The 22,840-nt window shown below is 41.5% G+C and overlaps 1 protein-coding gene across 1 annotated transcript; it reads right to left on the reverse strand.

Annotated features, from left to right (window-relative positions):
- Positions 1 to 367: 367 nt before the first annotated feature.
- LOC103714215 (uncharacterized) lies at positions 368 to 11,209 on the reverse strand. Its single transcript, XM_008801398.6, has 7 exons — positions 10,701 to 11,209; positions 9,557 to 9,678; positions 9,232 to 9,417; positions 9,038 to 9,133; positions 8,879 to 8,950; positions 7,517 to 7,633; positions 368 to 1,825 (listed from the first exon to the last, which is right to left on the reverse strand). Exons 1-7 carry the CDS (start codon positions 11,035 to 11,037, stop codon positions 737 to 739), a joined length of 2,019 nt encoding a protein of 672 aa, XP_008799620.4. The 5' UTR covers positions 11,038 to 11,209; the 3' UTR covers positions 368 to 736.
- Between the last annotated feature and the right edge of the window lie 11,631 nt (positions 11,210 to 22,840).

The raw sequence follows: 22,840 nt of genomic DNA on the forward strand, positions 1-22,840 counted from the left end.
ACCAAATAGGTTGCGTTTATGAGTGAATGCATGGCACCAAGACTGCTGCTTATCCGAGTCAATAATGTTCAAAGTTCTTCAACACTGTAAGAGCCCTTGAAACAATTTTACCAAACATAGTTGAACAATCTGATATGCCACAGCTATGGTACAGCAGCTACTGTTTGAAGCTAAATTTCCTGCCTTGACAATGTTGACCCCTTTGGGGACATAATTCTGTGGCAGCCACCAGTGGCTGCACAAGTCTATATTGTATGCGATAAATTGATTTACATGATCGAACTCTAAAGCAACAATTTCAAACATCTATGAAATATAATCAACTTAAATGCTATCCGGCATGCACTTCTAAAATGGTAGCACAAAATATGCAATCCACACATCTTACTTCCCAATAAAGAAACAACTAAAAGCAGTTGGAATAAACCTACAGACGGTTTGATCAAACTTAACAAAACACTTCATGCAGTTGTCATTTGACAAAAAAAGAAACTTCAACATGATGAAATCTACGCAACCTACAGAGTCCTCAGAAATTCAAGGCTACTCAGAAACAGCAGAAACTATTAAGAGGAAACACTACATAACAAAGTCTTGCTAGATGATATCAACTCTGAAGAGAGGCTTTTGCTACTCCGCTGGGAATAGCCTTTGTCATAGCAGGAGCATCATAGGAACCATGCGCAGCACCAGATTGCTGTGAATACCCACCAACACTGCCGCCATAAGAATCAGTTTATTGCTGCTGCTGCTGCTGCTGCTGCTGCACATAACCTGGCTGGCTCTGTGATGGCACACTGCCATATAGCTGCTGCTGTCCATAACTATGCTGAGGACCTACAGACCCATAAGCTGATTGTGCTGGTGGCGGCTGTCCATGAGAGTATCCTGGTTGAACTGGAGCAGGCTGAATATAACCAGTTTGAGTGGTCTGCGGCTGCTGGGCTTGAGCATAAACTGGCTGAGTAGGTGGTTTCTGGGCTGGAGGAGACTGCCCATAACCAGGTTCGGGAAACGGCATGGACTGCCCATATCCAGTCTGAGTAAGGGGCTGGTTCCCATACCCTGGTTGTGAAGTTGGGGGCATGCCATATCCAGGCTGTCCAGTTCCCTGAGAAGGATAGGCTGGAGATGTTGTGCTTTGTGGTTGACTAGTGTACCCTTGCTGGGGCCCAGTGGGCTGAACTGGTGGAGCCTGTTGAGATGAAGGCACTTGTGTAGGCCCACCTTGACTTGGGTTAGTAGCCGCTGCATATGTTGGAGTGGATCCATAACCTTGCTGATGATCATAGCCAGCCGGGGGATTTGACTGGGGCTGAGAGTATCCAGTCTGTGATGCAGGAGCATGATAGCCACCAGAATAGTTGTCTTGCCCATAGCCTTGCTGCTGGCCAACAGCAGCCTGGGAGTAAGCTGTGCTGCCATATTGCCCTTGCGAGCTGTAACTAGGTGGCTGGCCATAACCGTAAGTTGTATTCTCTGCTGGAGCAGAAGATCCCCCAAGAGCTTGCTGCTGCTGTGGCTGTTGCTGTTGGTTGTAGTAATCATATCCAGTTCCAGGCGTGGTTTGCTGAGTTGGAGGATTCGATGACTGATCCCAGCCAGAAGACAATCCACCAGATGCAGGTGGAGGGTAGCCTATGTAAGGAGGTTGAGACATGTTATATTGAGGGGGCTGCCCAGGATATGCACCAGGTTGCATGTAGCCATAACCAGGTTGCTGCACTGGGGGTGGTCCAGGTGGACCCCAATTCATAGGAGGCCGGGGCGGACGGTATCCTTGCTGAGAATATCCTCCAGCCACCTGAGGATTCCTGACGCGATTCTGCATAAAAATATCTTTCTTAAACTTGCAAAATTTTTTCCAATGCAAGCAAAGCAGAGAGAAACCTAAAATATAGCCAAATAAAGCAACAAAAGAGTGGCCAAGTGAGAGGGAATTTAACAATTTAAATTCAAATCCTAATGAAGGGCCCAGGTAATAACACCTATGTGTAATTTGAAAGGAAAAAAAAAAAGAAAAAGTAAGAAACACACACGTACCACACTGGACGAAACTGTATCAAGCTAGATCAGCAGATGTCCATCCTCTCCACATTCCAAAACAAATTTGAACAATAGAAAAGTTGCAAAAGCGAGACATGTTCTCAAACAAATTCCATATATAGCCACAGGAAACAAAAGTTCTATAAATTAACATGGATAATTGATATTACAATATTAGTGTTGTATTTTCCATGATCAACAGAAAGGGCCATAATTATATCAGTAACTGACGATTAAGTGCATACCAAAATATCACTGGACTATTAAAAGATAAGATGACTTGCAACTTGACTGAATGATATGTATGCGCTTACCACTATAAGGAGCCAAAAAAAAAAACACAATACAGTGATAGAAAAACCATGATGACAGTGGATATGACTAAAGAACAAGACAAAAAAAATGCTGCTGTCACCAACAGCTACCAAGTAATAACATAAGCGAGGTCTCTAAAACATGTATAAAGAAGGCCAGTCAGAAAAAGTAAAAAATAACACAAGACAGACTATGCCAACTATAAAGAAGGTGTAGGAGAGCAAATGAGCCGAGCAGCTCAAGCTGCTCGAGCTCGACTCTCCAGTAGCAAAATAGTCGGCTCAAAAGCTCGCGAGCCTAGTCGAGTATATATTTTTAAGAATATATTTAATTTATAATATATATATACTTAATTTAATAAAATATAATATTATGTTATATTTTGTTTTAACTTTTAACCATATTTCTAATTTATAACCATATATATACTCGATCTCGAGTATGTCTCCATTGATATTCGACTCGAGTTGATCACGAGTATTGTAATTTTTTATTTTTTGATCGAGTCAAGTTCAAACTTGGATATTAAGGCTCGACTGATCTCAAGTTGAGTTTTTGGCCCGAGTATTTTGAATCAAATCAAGCTCGAGCCTCTAGTTACTCGACTCGGCTTGGCTCGATTGCACCCCTAAGAAGGTGAAAACCATTGTCTAATTAACAATTTGACACGCGAAAAGACAACAGATGCAAGAAACATCCTGCCTACATAGTCCTGCTAAAGGCAGGTCAGAAGAATCCTCCACAAGATACCAGCATTAGGTGATTACATCAAAGAATGTGCTTTACACATATATCAATTGTCTATAGTATAAAGTTGAGTGGGGCTAATTTGAATATTTCATTAAGATTCTAACAGTAGCATATGTAAACCACTCAGCAAAGGCAATAAAAATACAATAAGCCCTTGAGATGAAGACTACAGGCATAAAAAAAAAAATACAATAAGCCCTTAAGATGAAGACTACAAGGATACAATTGAATGGAGAAGATCCTGTGCTACTTGAGAAGACAAACAAGAAATAATGTTCAGCCAAGGAAAAGAACCAAACAAATTTGAGACGTCAATACTAACAACTTAATGGATGTCAGGAAAAACATCAAAGTTCAGCCATCAGTTTCCTATTTATGGCATAGTCAGTATGCTGCACTTGCAGACCAGAGTCCATTCACCATTCTTATTGACAAACAACAACGTTACTATGGAAGTGAAATACTTTTTTGAGTGGTAACAGTAGAGGCCAGCAAAAAAGGTGCTCCAATATTTTCTTTTGATAGCAACGATGCTCACTTCTTAAGTGGTGCAAAAAAGACCTTATCTAGAAGAAATTAATAAGCATATACAAAGAGGCATCATTATGCTCGCAAAGCAAAATTAAAGATGAAGAGTGTACAGGATTCAAAAAATGACAGGAGCAATACCAAGGAATGCACTAGCATTTCTTCCAGAAGAAAACATAAATGATGTACAAAATGCAAATACCTCCAATATAGAAGGATATACAAAAACAAAAAGTGGACGACAAAGAAGGTATCACCAGTCTATAGGCGCAGATATCAATATCATTCCAGGCATAGAAAATTAGAAGAAAAGACTATAGAAAGCACTCTGTCATGAAGGGTAAAACAGCAAGGGGAAAAGAGGGGAGGTAAATTAAACACTGACATCATAGAATGATTATAACCAACCAGCAAACTACTTTGTACAATGTATCGAATTGGAATTATACCCCTTTGCTCCTGCCAAAGTCAATTACTAAAAGGCCTCAATAGTTAAACAAATATTTGATGAGTGTAAAACAATATTAGAGTACAAATTTGTTGCTTACAACAATATATGGAATAATAGCCTTTTAATACTGAGACAAAGTAGATGGTACAATTAAAAGCCAAAAAGTATACAAAATAATCAGAGCTTTAAAACAGTTTGAAATTGATGGTCACAGAATTATTAATTAGAGAATGTCAGATAGGTACTTGCAGTAAAGGATTCTCATGATGAAGGGATATGCTCAGGAAAGAACAGTTATAAAGTTCAGATAAGTAGAACTGCAAGGTTCTTATATCAAATACTTCAGCATAGCTGAGCATGTCATTACAGTTTCTCCTTGCAGACCATAATAAGGTACCAGACACTTAAAATTGCAGACTATAAAGCTGAAAGCAATTAGGTTAATAAACCTCAATGTTTGTTTTGTCAGAAGAAAACTTAAAGCAATCTCTGCAATATTCCTAATTAAACATCCCCTTCAAGAGGCCAATGAGCATTAATTCTGGAGAGGAGGTTCAAGACCATACCAGTGCCAAGCCAAGAAAAGCCATGAAAAGACTGATAATGGGTTGTCTATACCCCTGCACCATGCTGGGGTCACCAGCACATTGCTAATCCTACAATTATTCCCAAGAACAATAAGCTCAAAAATATTACAAAAAATCAGCACTCATCCATTGATTTCATCATTCATCTCTGCAAAAGATACAGCAACAAGCTTGCCTAAGACATTTAACCTGAAGTGCAAATGAAACTCCAGCATAATATCCTGGAAGGCACGAAATTCACAAAGCAGAAAACCTCTAGAGACAAAAAAATAAAGGTATCCTGCTAATAACAAATAGATTCAGCAGATACGTCCAATGATAAGTTCCAAGTTACTTTACGGATATCCTTAGATGCTAAAATCTAGCACTGTAGCAAGAACGGCAGCAAACTGCATGTCTACTATAAAATCAAGCATTCTAACAAAAAACCCACATATTTAATACCCAAGATTCTAAAGTATATGTTTTCACTGGGAGCAAGTTAGCTAACATGAGAGATAGAAAATTAAACAGGGAAAAAGTTGACAGAAGGGAGCTTAACGAAGAAATTGTCCACTTAAGACAGGGATCCTTATCCATGCTCCTCCTGAGCAATACTAAAATATCACATTTAAGAAATAATGACTGTTCACTAACTAACAAGTCAACAAAATTTTATCAATTGTACTCAGAATATTAACTTAAAATAGTAAATATAATATGAATAACTTGAGCAGAACTATTAAACTCGTCTTCTACTACACTGCATGGCAACCAAGCATACATACATCAAGGCGGATATCTTAACAAATTATAGAAGTCAAGATTGAAGACAAGAATCAGCATACTAGTTTTCCTCATTGAAGAGACATGGGAAACTATGTTTCCCCTAACCAGGGCCCGTGATCAGTATACTAGTTTTCCCCATTTAAGAGACATGGGAAACTATATTTCCCCTGACCAGGGCCTCTCATCCAGTTCGTGCAAGACCTGCAATTTGCACATCTAAGAAATCTTGATAATCTGTTCTCACTTCATTCTCTCCTATGTTACTCCTTGGGGCCCTCCAATTCACTCAAAATTTAAACAATATCCCCCATAATTTACCACTCATAAACCTCCAGAACATCATCTTTGTTCCTCCATATATGCTAATGAACCCAACTAAAGATCGACAATTTTGCTTTGCGGAAAAAGCACAACTATCAAGGTGCCAAACTGATCAGTTTACAAATTCCTGTTTCTGTGTAGGATACAGATGCAATCTTCTCAACCTCCATGAAAGGCAACTCTTCGATTAGAGGTGAGTTGTACATGATGCACATAAAGTGATAAACAAGAACAATTTATAGTTGCACCAACCAAGATTTTTCTTCAATATCAAAAAACTCTTGATGTAATATCAACTTCACAATCAAAAGAATTTTCATTTTAGTGAAGCAAATATTATACAAAATTTTGTCAATGTCAAGCAATGTAACCGTATAGATATAAAAGCCTCATAGTAAGGTACGCGGTACCGACTGTACCGACGTACCAGTAGGCATCGGTACCGGTACGGTACCGAACCAAACCGAGCCGAACCGGTACTGTACCGATGGGGCTAAAAGCCAAAAAAAATTTGGAGCCGGTACGGACTGGTCGGTACCGAGTCGGTACGGACCGGTACCGAGTCGGTACGGACCGGTACGCATCGGTACCGAGTCGGTACGGGTCGGTACGCATCGGTACCGGTCGGTACAAGTCGGTACGCATCGGTATCCGTCGGTACGGTTCGGTACCGAAATATGTAGCGGTACCGTACCAGTAGGATCCGGTACCGGTATGTACCGGCCGGTACCGACCCGTACCGATCGGTACGGCAGACCATGCCTCATACCATACAAAGTATTGAAGATATTTACCATATGGGTCGTGAACTGAAGACAATAAAATATGGAAAACCATTAAAGCAGATTAGAGCAAGCTACTAATAAATCTTACCACAAAACAAAGTGCATATTCAGGCAAAAGAAACCTAATAATGCTTGGAGTTTATTCCAGTCAAAAGTATACCACAATGAATTTGAATAAACAACCAAACAAAAGAAAAATGAAAAAGATTGCATATAAAGATATGCATGTATATGTATAATATATGAATATATGTACATACTTGGATAAATAGTCGATCGTTCACCAGATTAGAGAAACAAATTAAATGAGAAGACGTCAATATAACTGATCATTTAACTATGATCCATTGTTATTATGATTTCGCTAAGACGGATACCAGAAAGAAAGAACTATATCAGGAAATTCATAATTTCCTTGATACATTTTTAAAAAAAAAGGATGTCCAAACCTTGCACGCAATGATCAGTTCCTTTAAGATACTTGCTCACAGCACACTGCAAATAACTATTAAGCAAGCAAACCTAAATAGACTTACTATGAACTAAAGTCTCATATCCCACAAAGCAATAGTATATCTAGTATATCAAATATTCACAAAACATTTAGGGTGTGTTTGGTTAGCGACCGGAATCGGAATCGGAATTGATTGGAATGGGAATCGGAATGGCCATATTTCCCAATGCATTTGGTTTATGACTGGAATCAAAATTTGAATGAAATTTGAATACTAAAGGAGAGGTCGGATTGGATTTTGGAATTTTGAATGCTCCATTCACCACTGGAATTGGAATGGGAATGGGACTCCCCCCAACCAAACCTCTGGAATGGAGTCACTCATTCCCATTCTAGAGACCATCCCACCTCCAACCAAATATTCCCTTAAAAAGAATCTCAGGAAACAATATGCAGATAGTGAGCTAGTGTGCAAACCTACGACCCCAAAAAAAGTGGCCTTTGTACATACCTCACTAATGACTTCATTGATTAATTGTTTTGCAGATTCAATTTGCTCCTTAGTACCATCTATCTGTACTGTTCTTTCTGTCGATATATCACCCGGAGGAAGATGCAAAGGTATCAGCTGAAATGAAATGGACAAATTCTCATAGTTCAGTATCTTAACTTAATGATAGAATAACAAGCAGCATAAAAAAAAGAAACTGATATACCAAAATCGATGTCTAGTGCATCTATGATCTATCCAGAAAAGGAAATAAAAAACAAAGATTGAAAAGATTTCTGACATAAGAAAGGTTGGAAAATAACGCATTCCTGCAAAGACCAGATAGTATATACTATAAAAATCAGAAGTCCGCAAAAATCTAATAATATGACCAAAACATGGCAAATTAACTTAAATCCAGAAAAAACAAACATGACAGAACTATAATGACAACAGTATGTTAATACAAAGCGGATTATGAGATCACTTGAAGTTCTATGAAGCTCGGGATTGAAGCTATTCTGAACAAGCATTTCATTATGCACCTTACGATTGAATAAGCACTAAGATGATACGGAAAATGATATTCAAATTAACGCATGAGTTATTTGTTCAATCCAACAATCTATTACAGCAGCACTGAGACCCAGAAGTTCTCTTCTGCAGAATACATGGAGAAATAGCGACAGCACAAAAAGGAGAATCAAGTGCTAGCGTCCTTCCAAATGATTCAAAGAACTGAAGAAGGCATTAGTAATATCGGAGAGCCCAGTGTGTATAAGCAGCCAGTATAGCACTCCTTATATCTTGAGTCTATGTCATATCTTTTAAGTCAAGAGTCCACTGCCATAACTAAGGACTATGCAATTCTCATATAAATGATTAATTCATCTCCGCCGAGATCTCAGTTTGTATCAGTATCAGCCACTCACAAATATTATATATGATATTCTTAGCCCTTATCATCTTGGCCAATATAAACTGATAAATCCCAAGTTATTGGCCAATATGGTATCCATATATGGGGTGATATATACACTACCCAAGTAGCATGGAACCCATTCCCTTAAATTTATAAATCTCAAAATCATTTTTTTTCTAATTCTGGATTTACCATATTGGCCAAGATTTCGATATTTCAGTTCTAAAAAATATAGGCAGAAATTTAGAAAATCTCACCCATTTTCCAACTTTCCATCCCAACCAAGATAAACCAATATCTCAGTTCACCTCAGTCTCGGTCACCCACTAAGATGACCAATGACCCAGCTTCTAAAATCTTGTCAAGAAAGGAGCTCAAAGTTTGCTTAATCCTATCATCACATTATACTTGAATGACAACATATGTGGATAATAATAAAACTTTTAAGGAAAAAAAGGGACCTGGATGCGAGCCCCAGTCTTAGCTTGCATGTTTTTTATTGTTTCACCACCTTTACCAATGACCAGACCAACCTGGAAGAAGATCACTTATTAAAGTCTGTAAAAGAATAAGTCGGCATAAAAATTTGCCAAAGCAGTGCATATCACAAATTAGATTACCTTGTTGTTTGGAACTTTCATTACAAATTGCTCTGCACCAACTTGACCGCCTCCAAATTTTCGAGCAACGACAATGCCAGAACCCCCAGTATCAGCCTGCATAGCGATCATGTCTTGAAAAAGTGAACGAGCATGTCTCTGAAACAGGAGACGCAATGCATCAACTACTAAACCAAGAGATTCATAAGTAATACCTCTGCAAGCACATCCTTGATCAACTGCTCAGCCTTGCTGATTTGCTCAGGAGTACCCATGAGGTCCACTGGTCTAGTTGCTGAATTGGGATCAGAATCTGCATCTCTAGTAACCTGAATCTTGGCACCTGACTGTAGCTGAAGATATTTAATCGTCTCTCCACCTTTACCAATGATGACACCTACCTGAGAACGGAACAATAAAATATTGACTATGCATGTGCAGCAATTGTGGAGTATGGACCATGCATGTAATATTCCAGCTTTCACATTACATAACAATAAAAAGATAAAAGCCACATATCCATCAAGAAAGAATGAGTACCCTTCCATTTGGAATATGGATTTGCTTGTTTGAACCCTGATAGCCATACATGGAATATGAAGGAGGGGGGGCCATACCAACTTGTGATGCCATTTGCTGACCTAGGGGCTTCTGCAGAGGGTCTGATACATGAAGACATAAATATGGAACCACAGAGTCAGAAGACCTAAATGGATTGAACACTTTAGCAAGATGTCCTAAAGCGTATGACAGAAGCAAGTTATTCTACTCATTGACATCTTGGCATATATTATTTAGATGCATTAAATATCATCTCATACTTCATACTGAAAAAGAAAAAAAAGAGTAGGAAAATACTCTGAATTGAAAGTTGAAAAACTTGACAAATCCTTCCGAACCAAAAAAAAAAAAGCCCTTATACATGTGGGTTGTGGAAAATAAGAAGTTATTCGTTTCTTTCTTCTGTTTATTAGGATCTTGGATTTAATGCTCGGAAACAAAAGAAATCTACTATTTTTATCAAATGATATTTGGTGATTCGTACATGGGCTACTTTTATATGTTCTTCTGGTAATGAACCAAAGCATCACCAAAAACCTTAACCGGTGAATCGAAGACACCATAAAAAAGCAAAGGCTATTATACCATCAATACAACAAGCAAAAACACAAGTCCAGAAAAAGAAAAAGCAACTGCTGGAATATAATAACATGACCCTACACCCAATCAAACAGCAAAATTATCATCTTGAATTAAACGAATCATTGAACACAGCTTGTAATTGATAGACTAGAACCATTTCTCGTTGCAAACCAATTCACTCAAGATGCCAAAAAATATCAGCAAATATGCTTCAACCATGTGCTATTAATCAACTGAAATCAACGAAATTTCAACACAAGTCGTCCGTAAAAGCAAGAAAGCAAGCGCGCACAAAAAAGACAAAAAGAGGGAAAGAAATCAAGAAAGGAAAAGATCCAGACCGGAGCCGAAGCCTCCACCAGTGGAGTTTAAACACATGATCAAAGAGAAACACTATAATAGATAAACCCTAAAATCAAAGGCAATCGCAAAAAAAAAAAAAAAAAAAAACCCTAAGATTACGCAAATCCGTACACGCAAGCAGAAAACCCTTCGAACTTAGGGCAAGATCGCCTAGTAAAATATCAAAGAAAGAACAAACCAGTGATAAACCCCTTATCTGCCGCATCATCCGCGCCCCCACCGCCGTTCTCGACCTTGGGGCGCTTCGCCTCGGCATCGCTGAAGAGCCGCGCTGCGATCTCCTGCGCCCTTTGCTTGGCGAGCTGAATCCCATCTGCGGGAGGCGGGACGCTGTTGTACGACGACGGAGGCGAGACCACAGCGGAGTGGCCGTCCGGCGACGTGATCGGCGCCGAAAATCCCGTCGGCCGCCGCCCGGGCGGCAGGGCGGCGATCGGCGACGGTGGAGATCCGGCCGCGTCATCGAACTTTCGCTTGTTGTCGAGACGAGAAGAAAACTGGAGCTCTTCCGCCATTAAATCCTTCGGAGCTCGGATCAGAAGAAGAGAGAGAATAGAAAAGGGGAAACAATGGAGAAAGGGCTCGAGATGGATATATATAGATATAGAACGGACGGAAGGACACGGGCGGACGCCGTGCCCTTGTTGGACCCCAAAGGTGCGAGTTTATTTTGCTTGGTGAGCGCATAGCCGGGCTCCATACGATTGATGAGGGATGATGATGATTGGAGTGATTATAGCCGTTGGATGTTACCTAATTTCGGGTATACGGGACTCTGTTCCCGTAGTTCTCCGGACTTATTCGAGGGCTCAGATTTTTCTAGATGGACATCGAGTTCAGATCCTCCGTCGTGCATCCTTTGCATAAGAATCCCTGCTCATTTTGGAAACCAAGATCATCGCCTTGAGATGCTAGACACACTATGTAAAGAAATTGTGTGAGAGCCCTCCGTTTCCGATATCAGTGATGTAGCAACAACCGAGATATACAAAGCCCTTTGCAGCGCAAAAGATGCAACGCAGAGATCTCACCTCACCTCAAGCCTTATTTCAAGCTATCTGTGACTGCATGTCATTAGCGAGGGGATGATTAAGCTTTTGCTATTAGTTCTAAAATATATGCTTTTAGTGCTAGATGGATCTAAGATAAATGACTCAATTATGGAGCATATGTTGCAGTCTACTGGTAGATTTCACAATGTTTTATCTGTTATACTATTTATCCAAAAGGAAAATGTTTTTTTTTTTGGTACATCAGCAACTCACACATAACAGGTGTGAGTATTGCCCAAAAAGTCAACAAGTAAAATAGATTGTAAGGAAGACAGAACATAAGCCTGGTCCACTCAGATGAAGTCGTCTGAATGATGAGCCGCATAGAAGCCCACCCAATCCGCTGCATTGTTGCCCTCTCTATAGACATGAGAGGCCCGATAGGAGATGCATTCACCTAACAAACGGCGAATATCTTAGAGCAGTCGCAGTCTCCCATCAGCACCCCTAGTCCCTTAGATTACCGTGGCGGAATCCCCCTCAATAATAATGCGGTCTGCCCCTAGCACCCGTCTCGCATAGGATACTCCCTCCCATGCTGCTCTCAACTTAGTACTGTCGACAGATTGGTCGAAGATGCGCTGACCCCCAACCGCCATTAGTCTGGCCTGCTGATATCTGATTGATAATAAAGCCGACGCCGCACTAACCACCCTCTTGGGTATTGCCGTCGAAGTTCACCTTGAGGAAAACCAGGGTGTGGGGACTTATAGGAGATGAGAACATACCTGGGTACTACGTGAGCGAAATAAGAGCCCCATATTCCCCTGGCAGCCCCAACCAGTGACATCAATGACCTCTGCCGCATGAAGTAGGGCGTGTCTGCTACAACTCTCAAAAGCTCGGCTCTGTCCTCAAAGATGCGGGCATTGCGATCTAGCCAGCAGCGATAAGCCATATAGGCTGCCCTAATCCCTAAGGATAGAAGCTCGGGACTCTGACAGGACTCAAACAGTAGGGTCAAAAACTCCTCTGTCGACGACCAGCTCCACTACAGACCAAAGCAAGTCGAGGCACACTCTCATAACGCAACCGCCCTCTGACAACGAAAGAGGACATGGAACATAGTCTCCTCCGTCTCTTAACAGGCCCAACATCCCAGGGCGATGCGCACCCTCCGTCGGGCCAAGATTCCCCAGTAGGCAGATATCCCCAGGTGACCTTCTAAATAAACAAGGCCACTCGAGGATGAATATACAGCCGCCGGATCCACCCTACCTCTATCTGCCTAGCTGCAAGGCTCCTCACCAACCCAAGAACGTCTCGTGTCTGCACCTTTATCCTCCCCATCCGGCCCCACACCTGCCTATGCCCCACCTCAACCACAATGATCGGCACCGCTAACACCTACTTTCCCAACCACTCGCCAAAGACCCGTCGGACGAGGTCCCCATCCCAATCCTGCCCTCCTAAGCCAGTACATCGCGAACTCTACACCCCTCCAATCCCCTAGGGTTGCAAAAGGTGGGTCATCTGCACAGTGGAATGTCAGCCAGCCAGCAGTCCCCCCAAAACGTCCACTACTTAACCATCACCAATCTCCCATCGTATCTCCGAAAGTACCAGGGGGCACGAGCACATATCTCTCGCCATAGGAAGAAACTGCGCCTACCCACACGGAAGACATGTGGGTCCATCAAGTCCCCATACTTGGCCCTCATCATGGAGCCCCAGAAGCTCGACGACTCCAGTATGAACCTCGCTGCCATCCTAGTGGCGAAGATCTCCCATCGCTCGATTAGGGAGTGGATACGAGGGCACCACTGCGGGACGGCTGGCAAATCGTGTCCCATGCCAGAAGATGGACACCACCGCTATCCCCCCGCCCCCACCAGATAAAATTTCGGAACCAACACTCCAAACACCGTAACACTGCAATGGGCACCAAGGTATTGAACAAAAGGTAGATGGGGATCAAACTGAGAGCTGATCGTACTAGGGTGATCCTATCCATCATAGACAAGGCGTTCGCCTGCTAACCCTCTAGCCTTTTCCTGATGCTCTGCTCCAAGAAAGTGCACTCTCTCCTGCGAAGGCATTGACCTGTGATCGGTACCTCACCCAAGAAATTCATTGAGCTTGGATGATCCCAGAATAGCAGAGAATGAAAGCCACGGACAGTTATGTGCAAGAGAAAATAGATATCTGCATTATGTGAAAATATGGGCATTTTCAGTATTTCTTGTGGGATTGGTATTATATAGTAGAACAGATATTTTAGTCAACCTCTGTTTGACCAGTACCTACAAGTCAACACCAGTCATCTTGTTACAAGGCTGTTAATGCTCATGTATATAGCATTTTTTTGGGTAAGTTTATACATGGCACTAGCTCCTCTGCTCGCTCACATTGCCACCCAGCGTATCCGCAGGGAAGAAGAATTTATTGTGTTTATGGCATCCTTGTTGCTTTATTCCTCGCTTTTATTTTCACCTTTTTTTTTTGAAAGCAACAATTCTTTGCTTCCAAAAATAGAAAAGGTTTCATCATGCTTGAAAACGAAAAGAGAAAACAAAAGCTACAGGAAGCAGGTCCATGCATGACTTGGAAGAAGAATGCTTGTTATAGGTTTCCACTGTTTGTTTGAGAGAATGGACTCAGGAATGATTAAAAAACTCCCGGAACAATATGGTTTGTGATACAGGACAATATGAACGTCTGAAAGATGAAACCAGCATATGAAAGCAGATGTCACAGTTCTAGGTTCAAAACGAAGGGTAGAATCCCAAAATGGTTTTCAAAAGGTTTCAAAGGGCAGAATAATTCGTAGCAACTGGTGTAATGTCCGGGCCCAATACAGACCGGGCCCAATACTGTAGGGCCCAGTTGAATAGTATTGGGCCAGGGAGGGGTTAGCTGGCCCAAGATGGCCATAATCTCCCGCCTGAGGGCTGAAAAGACAAGACCACCAGATGGCTAACGGAGAAACCCCCACCGGCATGCAAAATAGGAGCCCGCCACCTCCTCCCCCTCGGGCAACGGAGCTGTGAGCTGGCCTGAGGAGGAGGGGCAGCTGGTGGCTCCCGGAGAAGTGAGGAAGGAGAGAACGCCACCTCTCCTTTGGGGTCAAGTCATAAGCCCTGTATTTAAAACCCCTGAGATTTGCTAACCCTGAATTGAATGTACCCTCCCTAAACCTCTAACCCTCTGGATCTACTGCGCCAGAGAGCCAAGCCTTGGAGCTGGAGGCGGAAGGGACCCTGCAGCCCAGGAGAGGAAGGAGGGACTGTGAACCGAGGTGATCCCCCACAGCTTCAACCGACCACAAAAGGTAAGGCTCTGTAAATAGATCTCTGGGCAGAGACAGGGTGGAGGTACCCCTCTGCGGGGTATTCTCCCCTCTGTTTCACTGATGAAACAGAGGGGAGGAGACCGGCACAGTGAGGAGGAGACCGGCACGGGAGAGAGAGACAGGAGGAGGACTGCAGGCCGGACCTACAGGCCGCGGGCCGGCCTGAGAACGGCCCGAACCCGAGCCCAACGCCACCCGGGCCGAGCCCAACCGGACTCGGCCTGCGGATGACCGACCCCGGCCAAGGCCGCCCTCGGGCAGAGGGGCAGCCAAGGGGTCGCCGGGTCTGGCCGTACCGGCGACCGGCGCGGCCCCGAGGCCGCCAGCCTCCGCCGAGCCCCCGCCTCTCCACCGGCGAAGAGGTGGCGGCGCGGCTCCCACACACACACAAAAAAAAAAAAAGAGAGAGGGAACAGGGACTCATCGGTTTATTGTCACGTGCGGCGGCCACCGGCTTCGGCTGCGAGCGTCGCCGGCACGAGCCTCGGCCGCAGGCCGGCCGGGGATGCGGGCGCCGAGCGTCGGCCGCGAGCGCGGTTGAGGGCGTCGCGGGCTTCGGTCGCGGGTGACGGCCGCGAGAGCCGGTCGCGAGAGCCGGCCGTCCGTGGCTCAACCCCTCCCTAGCTCACCCTCCTCTCTTCGCGGCGGAAGGAAGAAAGGAGTCGGGAGAAGCTTCGGGAAGGAGAAGAAAAGAAGAAAAAGAAAAGAGAAGCTTCGGGAAGGAGAAGAAAAGAAGAAAAAGAAAAGAGAAAGAAAGGAGGAGGAAAAAAAAAAACAAAAAAAAAAAATGAAATGGGTTAGCCAAATTTGACTAACCCAAGCCCAATTAGACTAGGCTAAGTTTAAAAAAATCGAGCCCCAAAGGCTCTAAATTGGGTAAATTGGACTTGGGCTAGATCCTTGGATGGGATCCAAGCAAGTAAGTTCATAGTATGATGAACTAAGAAATTTTATAATAAATAAATGGGGAATAATGTGATCCCTATGGTGTTGTTTTAGGTGATTAAGGATTTGTCACCTGGACTTGAGAAATTTGGAAAGCGAATTGAGGTAAGTAACCTGTTCTAATCCTATTATAGATCATGTCATGTTATTAATGTTTTCCTAAGCATTTATTTTAAGTACATATGTTTCATGCATGATATGTTACAATGCATAAGTAACTTGCATGATCCCAGAAGCTATGGCTATGTATGCAACCTGATGATATTGATATTTTAATCATGCATGTAAGTTTATAAAATCTTAGCTAGCCCCAGAGGCACTATAATGGGCTCAAAGATGCTACTGAGAATGACTGAGCCGCCAGTGGCTGAATAGTAACTGAGCTGCCCCGCCAGTGGCTGAATAGTAACTGAGCCTGCCCCGCCAGTGGCTGAATTGGAATTGGGCCTGCCCCGCCAGTGGCTGAATAGTAACTGAGCTGCCCCGCCAGTGGCTGAATAGTAACTGAGCTGGCCCCGCCAGTGGTCGAGTCTGACTTCGCAGTAGCATCCGAGAGAATGGACCACGGCATGCCGGGGGCACGGTTTCATATGCATATATTATGAAAATTTTTGTGATTTGCACTACTGCTTTGTTTAAAATTGCTTACATGTTATGCCATGATGATCATTAGATAAACGTGCATGTCAGCTTCTCAAACCCTGATTTACATGTTTAGCATACTGGTTGATCCGATAGGATTATGCAGGATTACTTACTGAGCCGTGTAGCTCACATCTGTTTATGTTTCGTTTCTTTCAGATCCTCATCAGTGATCGCCATCAGATATGTTTTTATTTTGTTACAGAGCTTCGTATTTTTGGAAGAAGCTTATATACTTTTGTATATTTGAATAGTATAGAAGTTCTGTATTTTTGGTTCCAACCAGTTGAAGGTTGTACTGCAAAACTTTTAATATATATATAAGGATGAATCCTTTTGGCTACCTGCTACCCCTGTATGAGGCTGCGTGCTACTGTGGGCGATAGTCGGCAATAGCACGGCCGTGTCACGGATCCGGGTCCGGGGCGTGACAACTGGCAAGTGAAGAAAAGGTCTTCCTTTTAGGAGATATGCTGCCTTTAGAAATGCTACCGCTGAGAACGTCCCTCTAGAACCATTGGTCGATGTTCACAAACAGACAGGCAAGAAATTATGCAGCATTTACAAAACAAAGAGTAGGAGGAACTAAAAGTTTTTTTTTTTTTTTGTTGAGATGGATGATTCATACAATTTTAGTATGGACACGTTCAAAAAACTCAAAATATAACATATCCCAGAACACACTAGGCAGTTCACTCTCCCCAACCCAAAGTGTGTCTCCGGAGTGATTGGCCATGTACAAGACCACCCAGTGTGCAGCTCCGTTGGCCTTTCTATAGATATGCATAGCCTGGAAAGTACTGATTTCACTTGATATTATTATAACATATATCCAAAGTCCCATTAAAACAAAGCAGGACTCCCTTAGAAACAGAGTCGGCCCAACTCTTAGGCGACTGAGGCGGTTGCTTAAGGCTCCAGCCCAAAGAAGGCTCACCACAGGAAAGGCTTTAAAGACAAAACATAAAGAATAAAAGCTCCCCTAGTGAGTTCGTCTTAAGCTGGCCTACTGCAGAAAAGGCCTCAAAGATAAAAGAGAAAGAAAAAAAAGGTTCCTCTTATTGAGTTCGCCTTAGGCCTTCAAATGTATTGAGCCACTCCTGCGTAGAAATAAGAACAAAAACGCAAAACCAAGACTGACAAGAAGCACAAGCTGCATGATCCAGCGTATTATCTTTATTTTAGCATTGAAGTCGAGATGGGAAACAATCCATTTAACTGAACCAGACAACTCAAGAGGATTTCACTTGGTCCACCAGAGAAGGAAATCCTTTTGCCTGTCGAGTTTCTTCTGGATCTGGACAACTCAAGAGGATTTCACTTGGTCCACCAGAGAAGGAAATCCTTTTGCCTGTCGAGTTTCTTCTGGATCTGGAGAACACCATAACGTAAAGCCTCAGCCGTCGGTGGGCATCCAGGGACATAGATGTCGCCGGGGACAATCCTGTCGCAGCCACGGACGACGGAGTACGAGTAGTGATAGTATTCCCCACCATTCGCACAGCTGCCCATGGAAATGACCCAGCGAGGCTCAGGTATCTGGTCATAAACCCTGCAAGAACAAAAGCAGTCGCAGCACCATTTAAACTTCCAAATATATCTAGTTCACTAAGTTCAATGACCAGCCATGTTTGAGAGAGCATGACGTAGGTCATCTCATTCACACCATCAAAACAAACCAGTTTCTATCAAAATCTCGCCGCAAGTTGACAGTTTTGTGCATTGGTTGTCTACAAACATGAAGCATGATCTACTCAACCTGCAGACCAGATAATTGTTAGGTAACTTGATACAAAGGTGAAGAAACAGGTACAAAGCAAGTTTAAAAAATCTCTTCAGAATGATGAGCAACAAAAAAAGCGATCTAGTCAACAGTTTTATTCATCTTCTGGAACACATGCACAATATAGAAGACGTCACACTCCTGCAGCAGCAGCAACCGGATATCCTCTACAAGTGGATGGTCGAACACTCCCTGTCTCTTTTGTAGAATCCACTCAATCACCACTCGAACCCTATCATTGCTTGCTTATTTCACCATTTTATATTTCTGGTTGACGATTTTATGAGTGCATGTCCGTGTGGATTGTAGGTGCGATGCAACGTGAGAAATACACGTGATTTTTGTTAACGAATTTAAGGGAGACCGAAAAAAAGAAGCCAAAGAAAAAACCAAGCCCACGATTGTGCGCTAGGAGGAGGCCGGGCCTTTCCAATTTTACATTACCTTATACCTGGAGTAGTGCGCGGAATATTTTTTTCACCTATTTCTAAAATATAATATAATAATATAATATATTATAATAAACTAAACAAATTTAATAATCAAATTTATATTATATATTAAGTAATTTAATTATGGCTGACCAAAAATTTTCATTATTATCAAAAAAAAATTTTATTAATACTAATATCATTAAAAATGGCACCATGTGATATGATAATATAATAAATTATAATAAATAGAATAGTTCAATAGCCACATTAAGTAATAAATTTTAATGATGGCCAACAGTATGATTAATATATGTTATATAGTAAACAATAAATTTTAATAATGGCGAAGCACATTAATACTAGTGTCAATAATACCTACATCCTAATAATCATTATGAGCAGAGCTATTAGAACCCTACTTATTATCCAAAACTATAATGAGGATATTATTAATACCAGTGTAGCAAATAGAGAGTTTAGCACAAGCTGTCTTTATTTTAGACAATAAATTTGCTCTAAACCAAATAGACGTAAAAGATGTTTGATCTCTCGCTATATTTATTTATAATATGTTCTTAACTTTCTGATAACTTCTTAATTGTGGGATGGCCCATCATAATTTTTAAGGTATTGATCTTATAGATGACCAGTAATACAATTTGCTACTTTTTTTACATGATAGTGTTATGTTGATTTTTGGTAAGGCTTCAATTGATGTTTCTAATGGTGCATGTTTTTTAGAGACTGCGATTGCCTCCGGAGCAATTGGATCGAGAAGGATAAATCTTCCATTACTTGCCTAGTGGGGGATACCATCTCGGATTGCAGTCTATTATTGCTTGCAACCCTTGATCTTTGTGTTGATCATTATTCATTCAATTATTTAGATTCCAAATTATGAGGACCTTTTCTATCAAGATCATCATTTTTTATTGAAAAAATTCATATTAAGATAGCTAGATGGAAAAGAAATTTTTATGCTTACTTGGCTACATTAGTTTTTTTTTTTTTTTAGTACAAGCGGTAGCTAGAAGTTGGAAGCAAAAACTACAACAGAGTGCATACAAACAGAGAAACACAACTTTAATTTCCAAGGAAACTGACATCAAAAGAGTCCAAAAGCCAATTGTGGCTGCTCTCCTTGCTGGATGATGAAATCACCTTGCAGAGCTATTGCTGCTAAGAAATCAGCTATCTAGTTCCAGGTACTAATTTAGTTCTTAAACAAAGTAACAAGATTCTTAGGAAATTCCCTTTGGTAAAAGGGCCTATATCATACTTACACTTCCTAACAATAGGAGGAGGCCTTCTATTAGGGATCTAAGAATGCCATGCTGACTAAACAGGCCATTAATTTGTTTCAAGACAAACCTAGTCCTTGAGTTTAGTATACTTATCGTAAGTGCGGTTACTTTGACCTTGGTGCACCAAGCCATCTCATGAGATGTTACAGTGTTGGAGGGTCAAATTCCTTAATGCTAACTTTAAAAGTGATTTTTTTTTTTTTTTGACTTTGAGTTCGGGGTGACACAAAGGTCACTGAACATCCATAGGCCTTTGATGCCTATTTATTTAATTTGAACTTGTCAAATGATGATATAAAGATAGAACAAATCATCAATAAGGAGCAATTTGGGCTGACCACATGAAAACCCTGCCTTATCTACTGCAGCCTTTTGTTAGAAATTCCTGAGCTCTGGGAAGGATGGTCGAAGATGAGACAGACCTGATCGCATCATAGATATGCACTGTATCTACAAACGGATACAGGAAAAGTTAACTACTAAATTTTCATTCACCAAATTGAGGTGTATCTTGAAGTGTATTATCGAGTGTCGACCTACGTCTTAATAGTATTTAGGATTTGTTTTTTGAATGTAGCCATGCAAAAGAGATTTGGCAACTTTTAAATGACCAATGGGATGTTGTTTTTTTTGTCCTCTCTCATACAAATGCAAATGTGGGAAGTGGTTCAACTTGGTACGCATAGACATGCACTCACTTTACCTGGAAATAAGTACAAGAAAAGCAGCTTATCGAGATCGGGATATACTGAAAAGTCTTGTCCTGGTGCAGCGTAACCTGCACCCTGACTTCTAAATAGCCAATCAGAAGTTATTTTTCCCCTCCTGGATTGATGGAAATATTGGCAGTGGACAGACTTCCGCGTTTTATTTTCCTGTACATTTTGGCAAATTTGGAGAAACATGATTTCATATGTTTTTCAGTAGCAGACGGGGCTTGACTTGAATTTTCAGTTGGAAAAGCTACAAGAATGGTGATGGAAAATGCAAAACCTCCTAAGCTGCAACCAGCGGATGTTGAGACCTGATGGACATGATGGGTGCTGAGATACACCCCGTTCGATGCGACGTTCGCAGCGAAATTCGAACGGGACGTCGTTCATCGCATGAACACGCCTCGGATCATAGAATTTAAAAAATATTCTAGATCTAAATCCAGAAGATCTTTGAACTCATTAGGAAGGGGAGAATAGGATCTGAGGAAGGTTGATTGAGATTCATAAAACTAAAACAAAAATCAGAAGTTATAAATTTGAAGATCTCATCTTCAAAAATTCTACAGGTGTAAAACACCACAGCCTAATGATCTTTCTAGGTTCCTAGTTAAGCCGCACACGTGTCCGGCCTCTAAGGTATCCACACGAGGATCTAATCATATGAGATAAGGTCTTACCGGAGTGCTAGCTCCTTACAAAGACCTCTCATGACTGTCATAAAAATTAGAAGATAAAAATTTGCAACATACCTCTTTGATGAAGAACGCTTTCTTTTTCAACCTTGCTCGCAATTAAGGGAAAGATGGAGGTAATCGTAGATCTTCCTTGCCTTAATGCCGTGGAAGAAAAGGATGCAGAGGACTCTCTTGCTACTGTGGAGAAGAAGGAAGAAGGAGGCTTGGCGTGAGAAAGAACTCCTTCTTCCTTGGTGCTGTATGGAGTGCTCTTCCTTTGGATCTTCTTCTTCTTTTTTTCCAATGCTTGGAGGAGGAAGAAGATGAACCTTCACTTGCTGCCGTGAGAGAGGAGAAAGCTCTTCTCTTGCTGCCGTGGGAAGGGAGAAGAGAGGGAGAGAGGAGGCGTGGAGAGGATGAAGCATGAATCCTATGCACACGCCATCCCTTTAAATAGATGGGTCTAGGGTTTTCAAAAGAGTTTATCTAGACTAAGAGATAAATTCTACATAACCATGCATCCTTTGGATGAATGCCAAGTGTCCAATCCATGTGCCCATGGTGCCATCAAATCAATGCATGACAAGTGTCCATGGATCTAGATTAAGCCTAATCTAATTAGGCTTAAACTCTATGGCGCCATGATCAAGTCCTAATCTAATTAGGTCTTGATCAAACCCAATTACAAGTCCAATTCCTAACCACATTAGGATAATTAATTGGGAGCATGCATCCTACGATGCCATGGGGACATTTAAGTCCGCATAGTATAAACATGACTTAAATCATATTCATCCTACGACGACATGTGGAATTTAAAATCCGTACAAATTCTAGTTTAATCTAATTGACCCAATTATGAACCCAAATCAATTTGGGTCAAACCCAATTTGATTTGGCTCATTAATCAGTCCAATTGCAATCAATTCCACTTAATTTTTCTTCCATTAACTCACTAACACTTAGTGGGTTAATTCAATCACCAATCATATTGATAATTGACTTTAATTTTGATTCCAAATCATAATTATGATAGTCTGACTAATTAAATCTCCATATGTGTGACCCCGTAGGTTCTATTCTGACTGGTAGTGAGACATATTGAGATTTCTATCTTAATATCACTGAAACTTTTTTCAGTGAACTGAAACAATTTCAGTTCTACTCTCAGGTTTCACTGATTACTAAGTGAATGCCTTCGAGTTTCACAATCTATTAGTGACACCTAGCAGTATATGGTGGCAACCCAGCAGAATGGAATATCTAAATCTCTAGGTGTAGTTAGCGTATGATACAATCCCTCTATCATGGATCTCGACGTGACGAAGGTTATGGATAACTCGTCAAACCCCATCTTCTGTCATATGTTTAATTTATTTGACTTCCAGTTTAAAATATAGAAAGCTCTTTTTCCAAAATATCTGGTCAGAAATTTATCGAACTCAGTCTCATAAATCATATAGGATCACTTCTAAT

The sequence above is a fragment of the Phoenix dactylifera genome, chromosome 1, assembly GCF_051530095.1.
Source record: "Phoenix dactylifera cultivar Ajwa chromosome 1, Ajwa_hap1_PhDact_Kaust_v1.1, whole genome shotgun sequence".
Lineage (NCBI taxonomy): Eukaryota > Viridiplantae > Streptophyta > Magnoliopsida > Arecales > Arecaceae > Phoenix > Phoenix dactylifera.

What these genes read in the sequence shown, in the direction of transcription:
- LOC103714215 (XM_008801398.6), bottom strand. Translation starts at nt 11,037, where the DNA reads ATGGCGGAAGAGCTCCAGTTTTCTTCTCGTCTCGACAACAAGCGAAAG. An exon ending in AGACTGGGGCTCGCATCCAG is followed by an intron (nt 7,634 to 8,878) that starts GTCCCTTTTTTT and finishes ATTTCATTTCAG; the next exon opens with CTGATACCTTTGCATCTTCC. An exon ending in TCAATGAAGTCATTAGTGAG is followed by an intron (nt 1,826 to 7,516) that starts GTATGTACAAAG and finishes ATTTTTATGCAG; the next exon opens with AATCGCGTCAGGAATCCTCA.